At 56.8% G+C, this 13,793-nt stretch overlaps 3 protein-coding genes across 4 annotated transcripts in view; 1 reads left to right on the plus strand and 2 right to left on the minus strand.

Annotated features, from left to right (window-relative positions):
* LOC150052050 (uncharacterized) overlaps positions 1-13,793 on the minus strand; it is a 125,184-nt gene that overhangs the window by 80,190 nt on the left and 31,201 nt on the right. The gene's annotated exons all lie outside the window — the stretch shown is intronic.
* Positions 144-4,031, plus strand: Syngr2 (synaptogyrin 2). The gene is made up of 4 exons (XM_090351281.1): positions 144-289; positions 2,248-2,485; positions 2,792-2,931; positions 3,079-4,031. The coding sequence occupies exons 1-4, from the start codon at positions 191-193 to the stop codon at positions 3,274-3,276; spliced, it is 675 nt and encodes a 224-aa protein (XP_090207407.1). The 5' UTR covers positions 144-190; the 3' UTR covers positions 3,277-4,031.
* Positions 5,291-13,731, minus strand: Tk1 (thymidine kinase 1). Of its 2 annotated transcripts, XM_090351775.1 has the most exons (7): positions 13,517-13,731; positions 13,411-13,442; positions 12,525-12,635; positions 8,881-8,974; positions 6,901-6,990; positions 6,239-6,358; positions 5,291-6,149 (listed from the first exon to the last, which is right to left on the minus strand). In XM_090351775.1, exons 1-7 carry the CDS (start codon positions 13,688-13,690, stop codon positions 5,958-5,960), a joined length of 813 nt encoding a protein of 270 aa, XP_090207901.1. In that variant the 5' UTR covers positions 13,691-13,731; the 3' UTR covers positions 5,291-5,957. The 2 variants fall into 2 exon arrangements, with proteins under 2 accessions (XP_090207901.1, XP_090207900.1); XM_090351774.1 differs by lacking the exons at positions 13,411-13,442; positions 13,517-13,731 and having other exon boundaries at positions 12,525-13,007.

Here is a 13,793-nt window from a genome sequence, read left to right on the forward strand (position 1 = left end):
CCACCTGCCGCGGGGCAGCGGCTGGCGAGGGCCGCACTTTGCCCCCGGTCCCTGGCGGCCGGCGGCCACGCCCCCGTGGGCGGGGCCTCCGCGGGCGGGAGGGCGGGGCCTCCGCGGGTGGGGAGGGCGGGGCGGCCCGGCGGGTTCTCGCGTTCTGCGGCGGTGGTGGCGGCAGCGCGGCGACGGCGACATGGAGAGCGGGGCCTACGGCGCGGCCAAGGCCGGCGGCTCCTTCGACCTGCGGAGCTTCCTGACGAAGCCGCAGGTGGTGGCGCGCGCCCTGTGCATGGTAGGTCGGGGACCCCTCCACCCGGCCCTGCCCGCCGAGCCCCCGCGGCCCGCCAGCTCCGGGACGCGACAGGTGGCGGCGGCCGCGCGTCCGGGGCCTGGCGGCGCGCGTGGGGCCGACGTCCCGGTCCCAGGCTCCGCCCCCCGCGGCCCGGGGCCCTCGGCCCTCCACCCACCCCCGCGTGGGTGCGTCGAGTGCCCCCCGCGCGCGGGGCCTGGGCCCGCCCGCCGCCCCCTCCCGGATCCCGGCCCGCTCCGCCCGCCGGCCCCGGCGCCCCGCCGGCAGCGGACTGGCTCGGGAAGTTTCGGAGCAGGTGATCGGAGCCGGAGACTCCCCGCGCGGGGGACTCACCTCGGGGGTCTTTCTAAGCCACGTGGGTTACGTGGCGGGGTTGCCCTGCCCGGCCCGACGGAGCGGGGCCTCCTTCCCTGCCAGGCCCGGCTGTGGCCGGCTTCACCAGGCCCGGGTGACCGTCGATGTGCCCCTCTCCCCACGCCCGGGCACCGGGCCTGGGCGGGGCGGGGGCTCCGTGATAACCCGCTGAAAGCTGGACAGGTGTTGGGGTGCCAGGCGGAGCCGCGGCCCTCGCATCCAGAGTGCGCCTGCCCGCTCCCGGACAGCCTTGGGCGGTGCTTCACGGCCGGCCGGGATCTGATGGGCTCCATCCTGGCTGCGCCTAGGAGCGGACAGATAAAGATGCCCTGTGGGTCAGGGTGGTAGTGCCGGGAGCTCTGCCCAGCACTGGGCTCCCGGCCCTGGAGTTCCGGCTTCCTCGGCAGCTGGGGGTGGGGCTTGTGACTGCCAGTCCAGAGCCGGATTGAGAGCCGCGGGGTGGCAGGAGAGGGTCCCCGGGAAGTCCCAGGGGCCTCAGGGGCCCTCAGCCTCATCCACGTCTGCTTCGGCGGCGTGGTGACATGAGGGTATCCCCAGCGGGGGGAGTTCCTCTGGGGAGTTGAGCTGGTGAACTCTCCACCCCCATCCTGGCATTTTGTGAGTCTCTGAGTGCAGTGCCCTGTCCTCCCCCAAGTGCCTGGAAAGCCCTAGGAGGGAACAGGATACCAACAGGAGCCAGAACTGTCGTGGAAGCAGGCTTCCCACCTGGACCCAGAGGGTTGGAGGGGGCTAGGGAGGCTGCTGGGAGGGAGCGTGGAGAGGCAGGAACCCTGGGCCTTGGCAGGGCTTTCCAGAGGTGTTCAGTTCACTGTAGAGGGGCGTGGGGGGAAGATGAGGGCAGGGCAGGTGATTGACCTTCTCTGTCCTGCACCAGATGAGTTCAGCTCTGTAGGCAGGCAGCCTGGAAGGAAGGGGCAGTTCCCTCTCCGGAGATCCCCTCCTTGGCTGATTCCCTCAAGTCTTCTCAGTCCAGGAATCCCCAGGGCCCCTGGTAGGGGAGACTGTGGTCAGGTCATGGCCAGGGGACAGTTTGCTCATCACCAAACTCCAATATGCCCAGAAGGGGTAGAGTGCCAGTCTCAAAAGGGAACAGCAACCAGGCATGGTGGCACACATCTGTAATCCCAGAACTCAGGAGGTTGAGACAGGTGGATCTTGAGGTCCAGGACAGCTTGGGTTACCAACACCCTATCTCCAAAAATTTTTTTTAAAATGTGTGTGTGGGGGGAGTGGGGAGAGCCAGGCGGCTGTGGCTGATGCCTGTAAATCCTAGCTACTCACAGGGCTGGGATCTGTGGATCACGGTTCAAAGGCAGTCCAAGCAGCAAAGTTCAGGAGACTCTTCTCTCCAGTTAACTGCCAAAAAGCCACAAGTTAGAGCCTTGGCTCAAATGGCAAGGGCTCTAACCTTGAGTAATGAAGCTCAGAGACATTACTCAGGCCCTACATTGCAACCACAGCACCAGAAAGGAGGGGCAGCATTCGAGGGATGGGCCAGTGTCCCCACAGCCTGCAGGGGTCTCCAGGGTCCGGCACCCACCCTGTGCACCCACCCCTCCCCTCAGATGTTCGCCTTGATTGTCTTCTCGTGCATCTTCGGTGAAGGATACAGCAACACCCCGCAGTCTATTGAGTTGCACTGTGTGTTCAACCAGAACGAGGATGCCTGTCGCTACGGCTGTGCCATTGGGGTGTTGGCCTTCCTGGCCTCAGCCTTCTTCTTCGTGGTGGATATCTACTTCCCCCAGATCAGCAACGCCACTGACCGCAAATACCTGGTCATTGGTGACCTCCTCTTCTCAGGTATCCACCCCTGGCACTGCTCTCTGCTCCCGGGAGAGGGAGAGCTGCTAGTGCCGGGCTGATTGTGGGGCCTGGAGGCCTGGGGAGGTTGGAGAATGGACACTTTGGCTGGGTCATGCTATATACTGCGGATGGCACAGAAGCCCAGTGGTATTGGGGCACCAATGTGGGGTTCTGGCCTCCTGGTTGGGTCCCCTCCACAATCCCTCCCCTCGGCCCCTCCTCTGCTCCAGCAGCTTCCCCATCCCGAGGCTCTGGGAGCCCCTGTCCTCTGTGGAGCCAGCCTCCTCTCTGTCTTCTCCCCAGCTCTCTGGACCTTCCTGTGGTTTGTAGGGTTTTGCTTCCTTACAAACCAGTGGTCAGCCACCAAACTTGAGCAAGTGCCTGTGGGAGCCGACTCAGCCCGGGCCGCCATCACCTTCAGCTTCTTCTCCATCTTCTCCTGGGTGAGTGGACCTGGACTGGTGGGCTCGTGGTCAACTGGAGGGGGGGGGAAGCTCAGTGCTGCCCCCCCACCCCCACCCCTGCCAGTAGATCAAGGTAGAGTGCTTGCTGATGGCCCCTCACCCTGCCCACATCTGCGGTCTCCACAGGGTGTGCTGGCCTCCCTGGCCTACCAGCGCTACAAGGCTGGAGTAGAGGATTTCATTCAGAACTACGTGGACCCCACTCCAGACCCCAACACGGCCTATACCTCCTACCCCGGCGCATCTGTGGACAACTACCAGCAGCCGCCCTTCACCCAGAACGCAGAGACCACCGAGGGCTACCAGCCCCCCCCTGTGTACTGAGCAGCCTAGGGGAGGAGAGCGCTGGGGCCACTCCTCCCTGTGCCCCTCCTGCCAACCTCCTGCAGCCCCACCCAAGTGCCTGTGCCTAAAGGTCCCCGTGCCACCTATGCAAGGCACTTGTTAGGAATGGGTTTTAGCTAGACGTTTCCTCACTGCTTCTTTTCTTTGTGGTGCTGGGGTTGGGCCCTACATTACTGAGCTGTATCCCAGCCCCACTAACTTTTAGTGCCCCCGAGCAGGAAAGCGCCCTGTGATGTGCTGTTTGCAGCCACCTGCCAGCCGCCAGCCTCCAACCCAGTGTACAGCGCCCGTCCCAGAGGCGGTGGGAACGGCTCATTTGGATTCTCTACCAAAGATGGGGTTGGGAGGTCCCCACACCTGTCTCTCTGGGGTGCTGGGCCCAGTACCCAACCTCCTCACTCAGGTTTGCCACTCCAGCTCCCAGTGGTCATCCCACCCTTTGGCTGGGCTCTGTGCTCACTCACTTTGTCCGCTGTGCCAATTGTCCCCTGGCTGCCTTGACAGGTATGGTGGCACTGGTGCCCATCTCAGGGGGCACAGACAGCACTCCCTTCCTGCTCCTACCCCTGGCAGGAGGGAGGGGCTCTGCCTGGTAACACCCAGCTTTATGTACATACTCCAGCACAGCGTGGGAAGGGCGCGAGCCCTTGACTGCTTGAATGTATTAAGCCTTGGTGGAGACAACTCTCCATTGTTATACTGGTTCAGAGGTGAATAAATGTTTTTCTCATCCAGCTTCCATGGTCCTTGGCTGGGCCTCAGTCTGGGGTAGGACTGGATTCGGCAGGAAGCCTGTAGGTGCTCTGCCAGAGCTCTAGTATCAACCTGGAACTTGCCTTGGGAAGAACCCTTCCTGTGTGCCCAGAGCACTTCTCAGCCTGGGGTTTCGCTCTTACACTGCCCTCCACAGACATCCCAAAATAGCCACTGTGCTCAGCTTGTAAACAAGGCAGATTCTTCTGGACTGCCTTTATGGAATTAGAGGGGCTGGGGGATCGGCCCCCCCTGAATGCCTTTTCTCATAACACTTTCCTTCTCAGCTGTCAGCTGACAGAAGGGCACCATGGGAGGGTGGGGGCCAGGTTCCAGAGACCCTATTAAATAACCCTGGGAGAGTGAGCCCAAGTCTAGCAGACCGCCAGGCCCCTGAAAGAACTCTGCAATGATAGGGAGCCAGCAACGGTGGACCCTGGCGATTTCAAAATTCCAAGTATGAGCACAGCCTCTTCTAGCTGTGGCATGAGGGAGATGACAAGTGTGCAAGCTGGGCACAGCATGGGCAGGGCAGAGCAGAGGCCTCTGGGAACTGACCGCTGCACCAGGGCACATCAAACCTGAGCACCCCAGCCAAGGAACTGCCCTAGTCCACTAACTGCGGCACAGCTGAGCCATCCGAGCTCCCAAGCCATTGTCTTTTGGTTTTGGTCAGTTCTGGGGCTTGAACTCTGGGCCTGGGTACTGTCTCTGAGCTCTTCAACTCAAGACTAATGCTCTACCACTTGAGTTAATTGGAGAGGAGAGTCTCAAAGACTGTTGTGCCCAAACTGACTTTGAACCATGATCCTCAGCTCTCAGCTCCACCAAGTCTTACACAAGGAACCCAAGCTGCACACTGGGGGCTCACTCTTGTAATGCTAACTACTCAGGAGGTAGAGATCTGAAGATTATGGCTCAAAACCGGCCTGGTAGGAAAGTTCCTTAGACTCATGTTCAATGAACCACCCAAAAGCTGGAAGTAGATTTGCTGGCTTTCCAACCCGAAGCCAGATGGACAGAAAGGCTGGTGACTGGTCCTGTTTAGGACATGCTTTGTGAGCATTTCTGTTGAAAAGGTTGTGGTTTAAGAAAACAGTAAAGCTACAAAAAGATCTGGGAAGAAATCCCCACTAGACCACGTGGATGCTGCCCAGGAGACATGGGGAAACCCAGGCCACCAAGCCGTGAGCCTTCAATAACACAAGAATTTTAGTCTTATTGATTTCATATACTAAATATTTTTAATTATTATTTTTTTTTGGCCAGTTCTGGGCCTGACCCCTGTCCTTGGACTTTCTCAAGGCTAGAGTTCTACCACTTGAGCCTCAGCACCACTTCCAAGGAATTGAACCTAGGTCTTCCTGCATGCTAGGCAAGCACTCTACCATTAGGCCAAACTCCCGATCCCTGATTTCATATACTATAAAACAAGCACTGACTATGCCCTGCTTTCTGGAAAGCGCAGGAAGGGCATTAGTTAAAGTTTAAAGGGCAGTGAGAGGGCTGGAGTCCAGGCAATCCTCCGTGGACCTGTTGGAGCCCCCCAAATGCACAATTGCACAGAATACCAGGGAGAAGAGAAACTGGGCAGTGAAAACCACGGAAGAGGAAGAGGCCAGATGTACGGGTGTCATAACGTGTGGCTTGACCCTCCCCCAGAGGGGATGCTGGCGGCAGCCAGATGCCCAGCCACGAGGCACGCCCAGCCCCAACCTGGGGACAGTCTTCTCGGTGGCCAAGAGGGGAAGTGGCAGGCCAGGTGGAGGAGGCCACAGGCAACCAGGCCTGGAGGGCCTGTCCGGAGACAGTGTTCTTTGCAGGCAGCAGCCCCATCAGAGCCTGGACCGCTTCTCTGAGGCCACTTGGCCTCCTGGGGGGGCATGGCGGCAGGAGCTTCAGGCCCCTCAGTGGACAGAGCTACACTGCAAGACCTGCTGAGAGGCGAAGAGCTTCCTGACGGCCGTGGCCTCCCCCGACATTCCCAACACAGGGCAGTTCTCTTTGTCGTTCCGCCCTGCGGGCCGGGATGGGGACTTCTTGAAGTAGCAGAGGCGACACACAGAATGGTACTTGTCTGCTCCACCAATCACCTCCACCTGGTGGCAGAGATGCAAAGGAATAGGTGTGGAGGAGCTGGACGCAGGCAGAACCCCAGCCCGCCCAAGTGAGAGGCCTGGGGAGTTACCTCTTTTTCCAGGCCCAGCCTCTTGGTGTAGGAGGCTTCCCGGAAGCACTCCATGCACACAGCCGTCAGCTTCACCACGCTCTCTGCCAGGGGCACCAGATTCAAGATGGCACCGAAGGCCTACATCCACAGAAGAAAGACAGGCATGCCCATTACCCAGCCAGGTACGCCTCATCCTCTCTCTCTCTCTGGTGTGGATCTGGGCGCTGTCCCTGAGCTTTTTTGCTCCAGGATGGCACCTTACTAATTAGCACCCTACTAACTGAGCCACAGTACTACTTGTAGGTTTTTGGTAGTTAACTGAAGATAAAGGTCTTATGCAGGCCTGGGAGCATAGCCTCGTGGTAGAGTGCTCGCCTAGCATGCATAAAGCCCTGGGTTTGAGTCCTCAATACCACATACACAGAAAAAGCCAAAAGTGGTGCTGTGGCAGAGTGCCAGCCTTGAGAAAAAGCGTCCAAGGACAGTGCATAAGCCCCAAATTCAAATCACAGGACTGGCAAAAAAAAGAAAGAAAGAGGCGGGGGGGAGGGGGGCGGGAAGGAGGGAGAGACCAAGAAAAAGTGGACTGACTGACCCTGTTTCTTATGTACCACCCGTGCGTGGTGAGGGTCCTCCTCGCCTCCCCTGAACCCTCAGGCAGACCTGGCTCACGTGCCCACCTTCCTCTGAAAAGTCCCATCCAGGGCCGCTACGATGACCGTCTTCCCGCTGTTGGCCATTGTTTCACAGAACTCCACGATGTCAGGGAACTGGAAAGACCAATGGAGAGAAGGGGGAGCTGCTACCCTGAGCACTGATTCAACAAGGCAAAACAGCCCAGAGCTTGAGAACAAGGGGCCTCTCTCTCCCACCGGCACCCCACCGACACCCCTCCAGCTAAGGAGACATCTTTGCTGACAGTCCCCTTCCCAGCCATGTCCTGCTCCGGGACTGGCAGGCAAAACCTGGGCTGCTGTAAGCTACAGAGAGCCTGAGACCCTCCTTCTCCCTCCTCAGAAGGAAGCGTCCCTGCCAACTTCTGGCCTCTAGGACAATCAGAGAATAAGGTGCTGATTTTTGTTTTTAAAGACCCAGGTTCCATTCCTTGGTACTACATATATAGAAAAAGCCAGAAGTGGTGCCATGACTCAAGTGGTAGAGCTCTAGCCTTGAAAAAGCCCAAGGACAGTGCCCAGGCCCCGAGTTCAAGCCCCAGGACTGGCCAAAAAAAAAAAAAGTGCCCAGTGTGGTAACTCGCGCCTGTAATCCTGTCTACTCAAGAGGCTGAGATCTGAGGATCAAGATTCAAAGCCAGCCCTGGCACAAAAGGACCTGAGACTTTATCTCCAATTAACCTCTAGAAAAACAGGAAGTGGGGCTTGGGTCAAGGGTGGAGTGGTAACCTTGATCTGAAGAGCTCAGGGACAGTGCTCAGGCTGAGTTCAAGACCCATGACTCCCCCCCCCCCAAAAAAAAAAAGCTGTGTCTGTAGCAGTGTCTGACACTGGTGGCTCACACCTGTAATCCTGACTATTTAGGAAGCTGAGAGCTGAGGATTATGGTTTGAACGCAGCCCAGATAGGAAAAATCCATACAACCCCTATCCCTAATTAACCAGCCAAAAAAAAAAAGGCTAAGGATAGAATCCAGACTGAATTCAAGCCCTAATACTGGAATACACACGCACAGACACCCCTCCCCCAAGCTGTATGTCACCATTTTGTGAGGCCACACAATATGGGGTCTAGACTCACATGGAGAGAGTGGGGCCCTGGTGCTCGATGAAGAGAATTGATTCCATGAGCCAACATCACACTAGGCCACCAAGGCCAGGATAAATCCAGACAAAGCCTCCTCTGTAATCACAGGACACCAAGCACAGCCCTCCCTAGGCCAAGGGGAAGGACCACAGCTTTGGCTTCCTCCTTCCAGTTCTTCAGCCAGAGGGGGTGCTAAACAGGCACAGGCTTGAATTCAAGTCCTGAGTTAGTGGCAGGAAGGTGGGGTGCGATGACTTTGGCTACTACCAGGCAGAGCTAAGAAAGAGGGTGGTGGTCCTTGCTTTGTTCTGCTCTGGGAAGACATTTAACTTTTTTTTTTATGTGTATGTGTATGTTGGTACTAAAACTTGAACCCAGGACTTCAAACTGATGCTCCTGGTTTTTCCACTCATGGTTGGTGCTCTGCCACTGGGGCCACGGCTCCACTTCTGACTTTTTGGTGGCTAATTGGAGACGAGTCACTCCACAACAATGGAGACAGGACTCTGGAGCAAATGGCTGCCTGTTGGGTTAAGCCTCATGGTAATGAGTTTTCTGGAAAGCCAAGAGAGCAGAGCCACCAAGCAGCTCATGACAGCAGGTATGAGGAGAGGTGGAGCTGCCCACACAACAACACTAAATTGTGGCACAAAAAATGAGTGCAGTGAGCAAGTTGTGGTGGCGGACGCCTGCCATTCCAGCGTTCAGGAGGTTCAGGTGGAAGAGGAAAGGTAAAATAGATCCTTCTGTTGTGATAAGGAGATTAGCCGGGAGGGAGTCACAGGGTTTTTGGATGCTAATCAGAGCATGCTGTTACTTTACCAAAGACCAGACACAGACTTGATCATTTCCAAGCCACCAGGGAAAAATGCAGACAGAGGGCTAAGGAAGCCAACTTACAAACTGCCCTTCGTCGATGCCCACGACAGCCACACCCATGGCCTCCTGGACCACATCACGGAGCTGGCAGGCTGGCACCGCCTCCATAGTGTTCCTAGGAAGAGAAGGCAAAACACTGGCATAGTGAGGGCTGCGGAGAGCCAGGCTGCAATCTCTGTCACAGTGTTGTCCAGCAGGACTGGGAGAACCTCGATAGCAATTGCTGGGCTATCATTCTGTAACCATCTCCGTGACAACTTGCCACAAGAACCTGAGCGCTTCTCCAGATTCTGAAGGCACTTGGCCTCTCCCATAAGGAGGCTGCTGCAGCCATTCTTGACTTGGTAGGTATTTATGTACCCTTTTTTCCCCCAGTCCTGGGCTTGAGCTCAGGGCCTGAGCACTGTCCCTGGACTTTCTCAAGGCTAGAGCTCTACCACTGGAGCCTCAGCACCATTTCAGGCTTTTTTCTATGTATGTGGTACCCAGGCATCAAACCCGGATCTTCATGCATGCTAGGCAAGCACTTTACCACTAGGCCAAACTCCCGGCCCCGGCATTTATGTATTCTTTACTGTCTCAGACCATGCTGCGAGTAGAAGTGATATCAGCATGCTAAGGTTCCTCTCAATTAGATGATAGTGAAATAACAAGAGTGGATTCAATGTTATCTAATGGATTGTTCAGATGATAGACAAATCCAAGAGATTTTTATCTCCAATTAACTAGCAAGAAGCTGGAACCGGAGGTGTGGCTCAAGTGGCTAGGTGCCAGCCAGGAGTGAAAAGCCATTATCAAGTGGCCCTGCAGGGCCTGGGAGTGGGGCCAAATGGTCACATGTCTAGCATGCACGAAGCCCTCGATTCAGAAAAAGCCGGAAGTGGCACTGTGTCTCAAGTGGCAGAGTGCTAGCCTTGAGCAAAAAGTGTCCGAGGATAGTGCCCAGGCCCTGAGTTCAAACCCCAGGACTGGCAAAAAAATAAAAAGAGGCCCTGAGTTCAAGTCCCCATACTGATACCAAAAGGTTTTCTCTAGCCAAAAAGAAAACTAGTTATTTAATACCACTGACCACATGTCACTTAACACTGTGGACTAAAAATAATGTTCAATGGAAAGGTCAATGAAGTCTCCAAAACTCCTCTATCCTTCAGGACAGGGCAGTCAAAGGCGCCTTGGCAATGCTAAAGATGAAATCTGGAGTCTTGAGCCAGGCAGGCAAGCACAATGCTATACCCCAGTCCAAGGCCAATGCCAGCAAAAGACTTCCCTTTTATTAAAATGTGGAACAAAGCCAGGCACCGGTGGCTCACACCCATAATCCTAGCTGTTACTCAGAAGGCTGAGATCTAAGGATTGTGGTTCAAAGCCAGGCTGGGCAGGCAGGTCCATGAAACTTTTTTATATTTTGCCAGTCCTGGGCCTTGACCTTTCTTTGAGCTTTCCCAAGGCTAGAGCACTACCACTTGAGCCACAGCCCCACTTCTGGCTTTTTTTCTATGTATGTGGTACTGAGGAATTGAACCTAGGTCTTCATGTTTGCTAGGCAGGCATTGTACCACTAGGCCAAACTCCCAGGCCCTTGGTGTGGATTTTTATTTTAATGCTATCATAAAGTGTAGGTTCAGATATGGGAAAATGCTGGGAATGTCATTTAGTACTAAATGTATCCCCAATTCAAAATAAAAACCAAAGCAGTACTTTCCTTTTTGTAAATGGAAGAAAAGGCTCACCCACGAAGGCCACGTGTGGTGGGGAGCCCACACACACACCCTGAAGACTACGGGGGCTCTGCCTCCGCAGAGATAAGCTGGGAACACAACCGGCCAGCAGTGACCTAGAATTCCTCCAGTTGGCATGCCAGCAAATTAAAGGGTTTCTCCAAGGTCAGGTGACCATGAGCTAGCAGAGCCAAGATGCAAGGAAGACGGACACAGTGTCCAGTGCAGATCTCCTATCTTACTGGAGAGAACCCCACCAGGCAGAGTCTAGAAGCTTGTCTGGGGCCATTCCAGCAGCATGAATTATGCTGGGGACCTCTCCCTGTTCCCACAGCCAGGGCCTTTTCTGGAAAGGAATGCTGTGTGCTGTCATCGGCTTTTCTAAATAGTTTCTATGTTTTCCTACAATGTTGTTTTCTTCTGCCCCCATTTTGACTGACCTTCAGAGTGGCTCCAGTATGTAGAAAATCAAATACTTCACAACTACTGTTCAGTTATCATCTCTCGATAATAAACCTCAAATCCTGGGGGGGGCATGGAGCAGTTTTGTGTGCATATTCAACTCCCTCTTGCCTCCCCCAGCAAGACACTGGAAGGGGAGGACAGGGAGACGGGAAGGGGAGGATGGGCCCTGGCTGTGGCATTGGCTCCTCCCTGGGGCTTTGTAGATGTCAGCAGCCCATCTTGGTGACTTGTGACTCTCATAGACACCTAACACCTGTCCCACCCTAAATGCATCTGGAGTCCTTTTTTGCTTCCACGGGATGGGTGCTCAACCCCTGCAGCCAGCACCTTGGTTAGGGAACATGGAAAAGTAAAAAGACTTGTATCACTCAAACCTAGGTCCATCCTCACTCTGAGCTCTGGGCATTCTCCACTCTCCACAAAGCCCTGCAGTGCACAGGAACCACCTACACTTGGGTGCAGCACAGCTTTGCAACCCAACACTGAAAAGTTTGCACCAGCCCCCAACCCACTACCAAGGAATTAAATCTGACTCCAGTCCAGAGGTTACAGGCAGCAATGTCCAGAGCTCAGGGAGATAAATACACAACCCAGAAGGCCACAAACTGACAGGGCCCAGCTGATAAAGGACTACAAAATTTAAAACCAGTGAAGCGCTGGGTGCTGGTGGCTCACGTCTATAATCCTAGTTACTCAGGAGGCTGAGTAACAAGGTCACTGAGGATCAAGGTTCAAAGCCAGCTCAGGCAGGAAAGTCTGTGAGACTTTTTATCTCTAATTAACCACCAGAAAACCAGAAGTAGAGCTGTGGCTCAAAGTGGTGGAGTGCTAGCCTTGAGCCCAAAAGCTGAGGGGCAGTTCCCAGGCCCTGCATTCAAGCCCCACAATCAACAGAACCAAAAGAAATCAGTGAAGGCCAAGCAGAAGGCTGTTTGCAGCCTCTGCACAGGTGTGAATTCTAAAGTGTGTTTCTCAGCAATAGCAGGCAAGATGGACTTTTTGGGACCAGATCAGTCTTTGTGTTGCATGAGCGCATATGTCCCAGCTCTGGGGCTTGAACTCAGGGCTCAGCACTGTCCCTTACCTTTGTCACTCATGACTTCCAGCTTTTTGGTTGTTTATTGGTCAAAATAAGTCTATTGGATTTCCCTACCCCACCCGACTTCCAACTGTAATTCTCAGATCTCAACCTCCAGAGTAGCTAGGATAATAGGAAGGGCCAGGGTATCAGGCTTGGGACCATCAGGACATTCTGAGTGGTGGGGTCTACCCCACACACTGCGGGACGCGGGGCGGTGCCTCCAATCCCTGCTCCAGCTCTGACTACTGGAGATGCCTCCAGACAATGTCACCAGTCCTGCCGGGGGAGGGGAGGAGATGCCCCACTGCCTTTGTGGGGACCAAGTGCAAAGCTGCAGTGTTCAAAGCCGGGAGTTGGGAGTAGGCCCCGTGCTTTGGGATCTTCCCTGGACAGGCACTGACCTGTCGTGGGTGGAGAAGCTGCTGCTGTAGCGGGTGTCTTTGGCGTACTTGACGACCAGACACTTGTGCTGGGCGATCTGGAAGCGCCGGACGCGTCTCATCAGCTCGGTGCTGCAGGAACGCGGGCCGGTGGTGAGGCCCGGTGGGGAGGCCCGGGCCAACGCCGCCCCCACCGCCCCTAGCGGCGGAGGCCCGAACGCCGCCAAGGCCCTGGGCCAAAGCGGGGGACGAAAAGGCGGGCTCGGCGCGGCCTTCCGGTGCGGCCGGGGATGCGCCACCCGGGGCCGACCGCAGGCGCGCACCGGGCATCCGGTGGCGGCTCTGGCCACGCCGTGAGGAAGCTGGCAGGGGCAGGGGCACAGGGCAGGGGCACAGGACGGGGACAGGGCAGGGACACAGGGCGGGGGCACAGGGCAGGGGCAGGGCCAGGCTTCCTTCCCAGGCGGCCCCATCCCAGATTGTAAACTGACTGCGGAGCCTTCTGGACCTGTTCAAAGCCTGTGCCTCCGGCCCGACCCTTCCGAGGAAGGGCTGGGCGGGAACGAGGCCAGGGCCTCGGGGGACCGCGAGGGAGGACGAGGAGCGGGAGGGGGAGGAGGGCCGGGAGGCCGGGGTGCGGGAAGTGACAAAGTCTTCCCGCCACGCGAGCGAAGGGTCGCGGGGTGGGGTGAGGGCGACACGGCAGGGCTGTCCGGGACAAGCCGCAGGCACCGCGACTACCGGGAGGAGGAGGAGGAGGAGGAGGAGGAGGAGGAGGAGGAGGAGGAGGAGGAGGAGGAGGAGGAGGGGCTGTTCCCGGAGGAGGGAGGAAGGCGCGGGCCTGCGGGAGGACGGGGGTCCCCGGGGAGCAGGCGGCCGCCCGCCACCCGCCCGGGAAGGCCATTACCTTTTCCCTGAGAACATGGGTCCGAGAATCACCTACGACAGAAGGAGAAGTCAGGGTCCCGCCCGAGCGCCGGCCCCACCCGGCCCCCACGGGACGGGCCCCGCACCTGGATCTGCCCCCGGATCTTGCTGGGGGAGCCGGGCAGCACCGTAGGCAGAGTGACGCAGCTCATGATGGGTACTAAAAGAGTTTTTAAAGAAAGAAAAGCAGAGGGAGGCGAAGAGCTCACAGCAGCTGTGAGCCGGGGCCGCGCGTCTGGAGTTGCGCGCCAGATCGGCATTCCCAAAACTTTAAACCGCGGAGCCCGCGGAGCGCGGAGCGCTGGCCAACCAGGAGCCGGCAGGACAGACGCTCCCCGGCGATTGGCGGGGCCTGCACACGCC

Source organism: Megascapheus bottae, chromosome 17 (assembly GCF_031878675.1).
Source record: "Megascapheus bottae isolate mThoBot1 chromosome 17, mThoBot2.hap1, whole genome shotgun sequence".
Taxonomy (NCBI): Eukaryota; Metazoa; Chordata; class Mammalia; order Rodentia; family Geomyidae; genus Megascapheus; species Megascapheus bottae.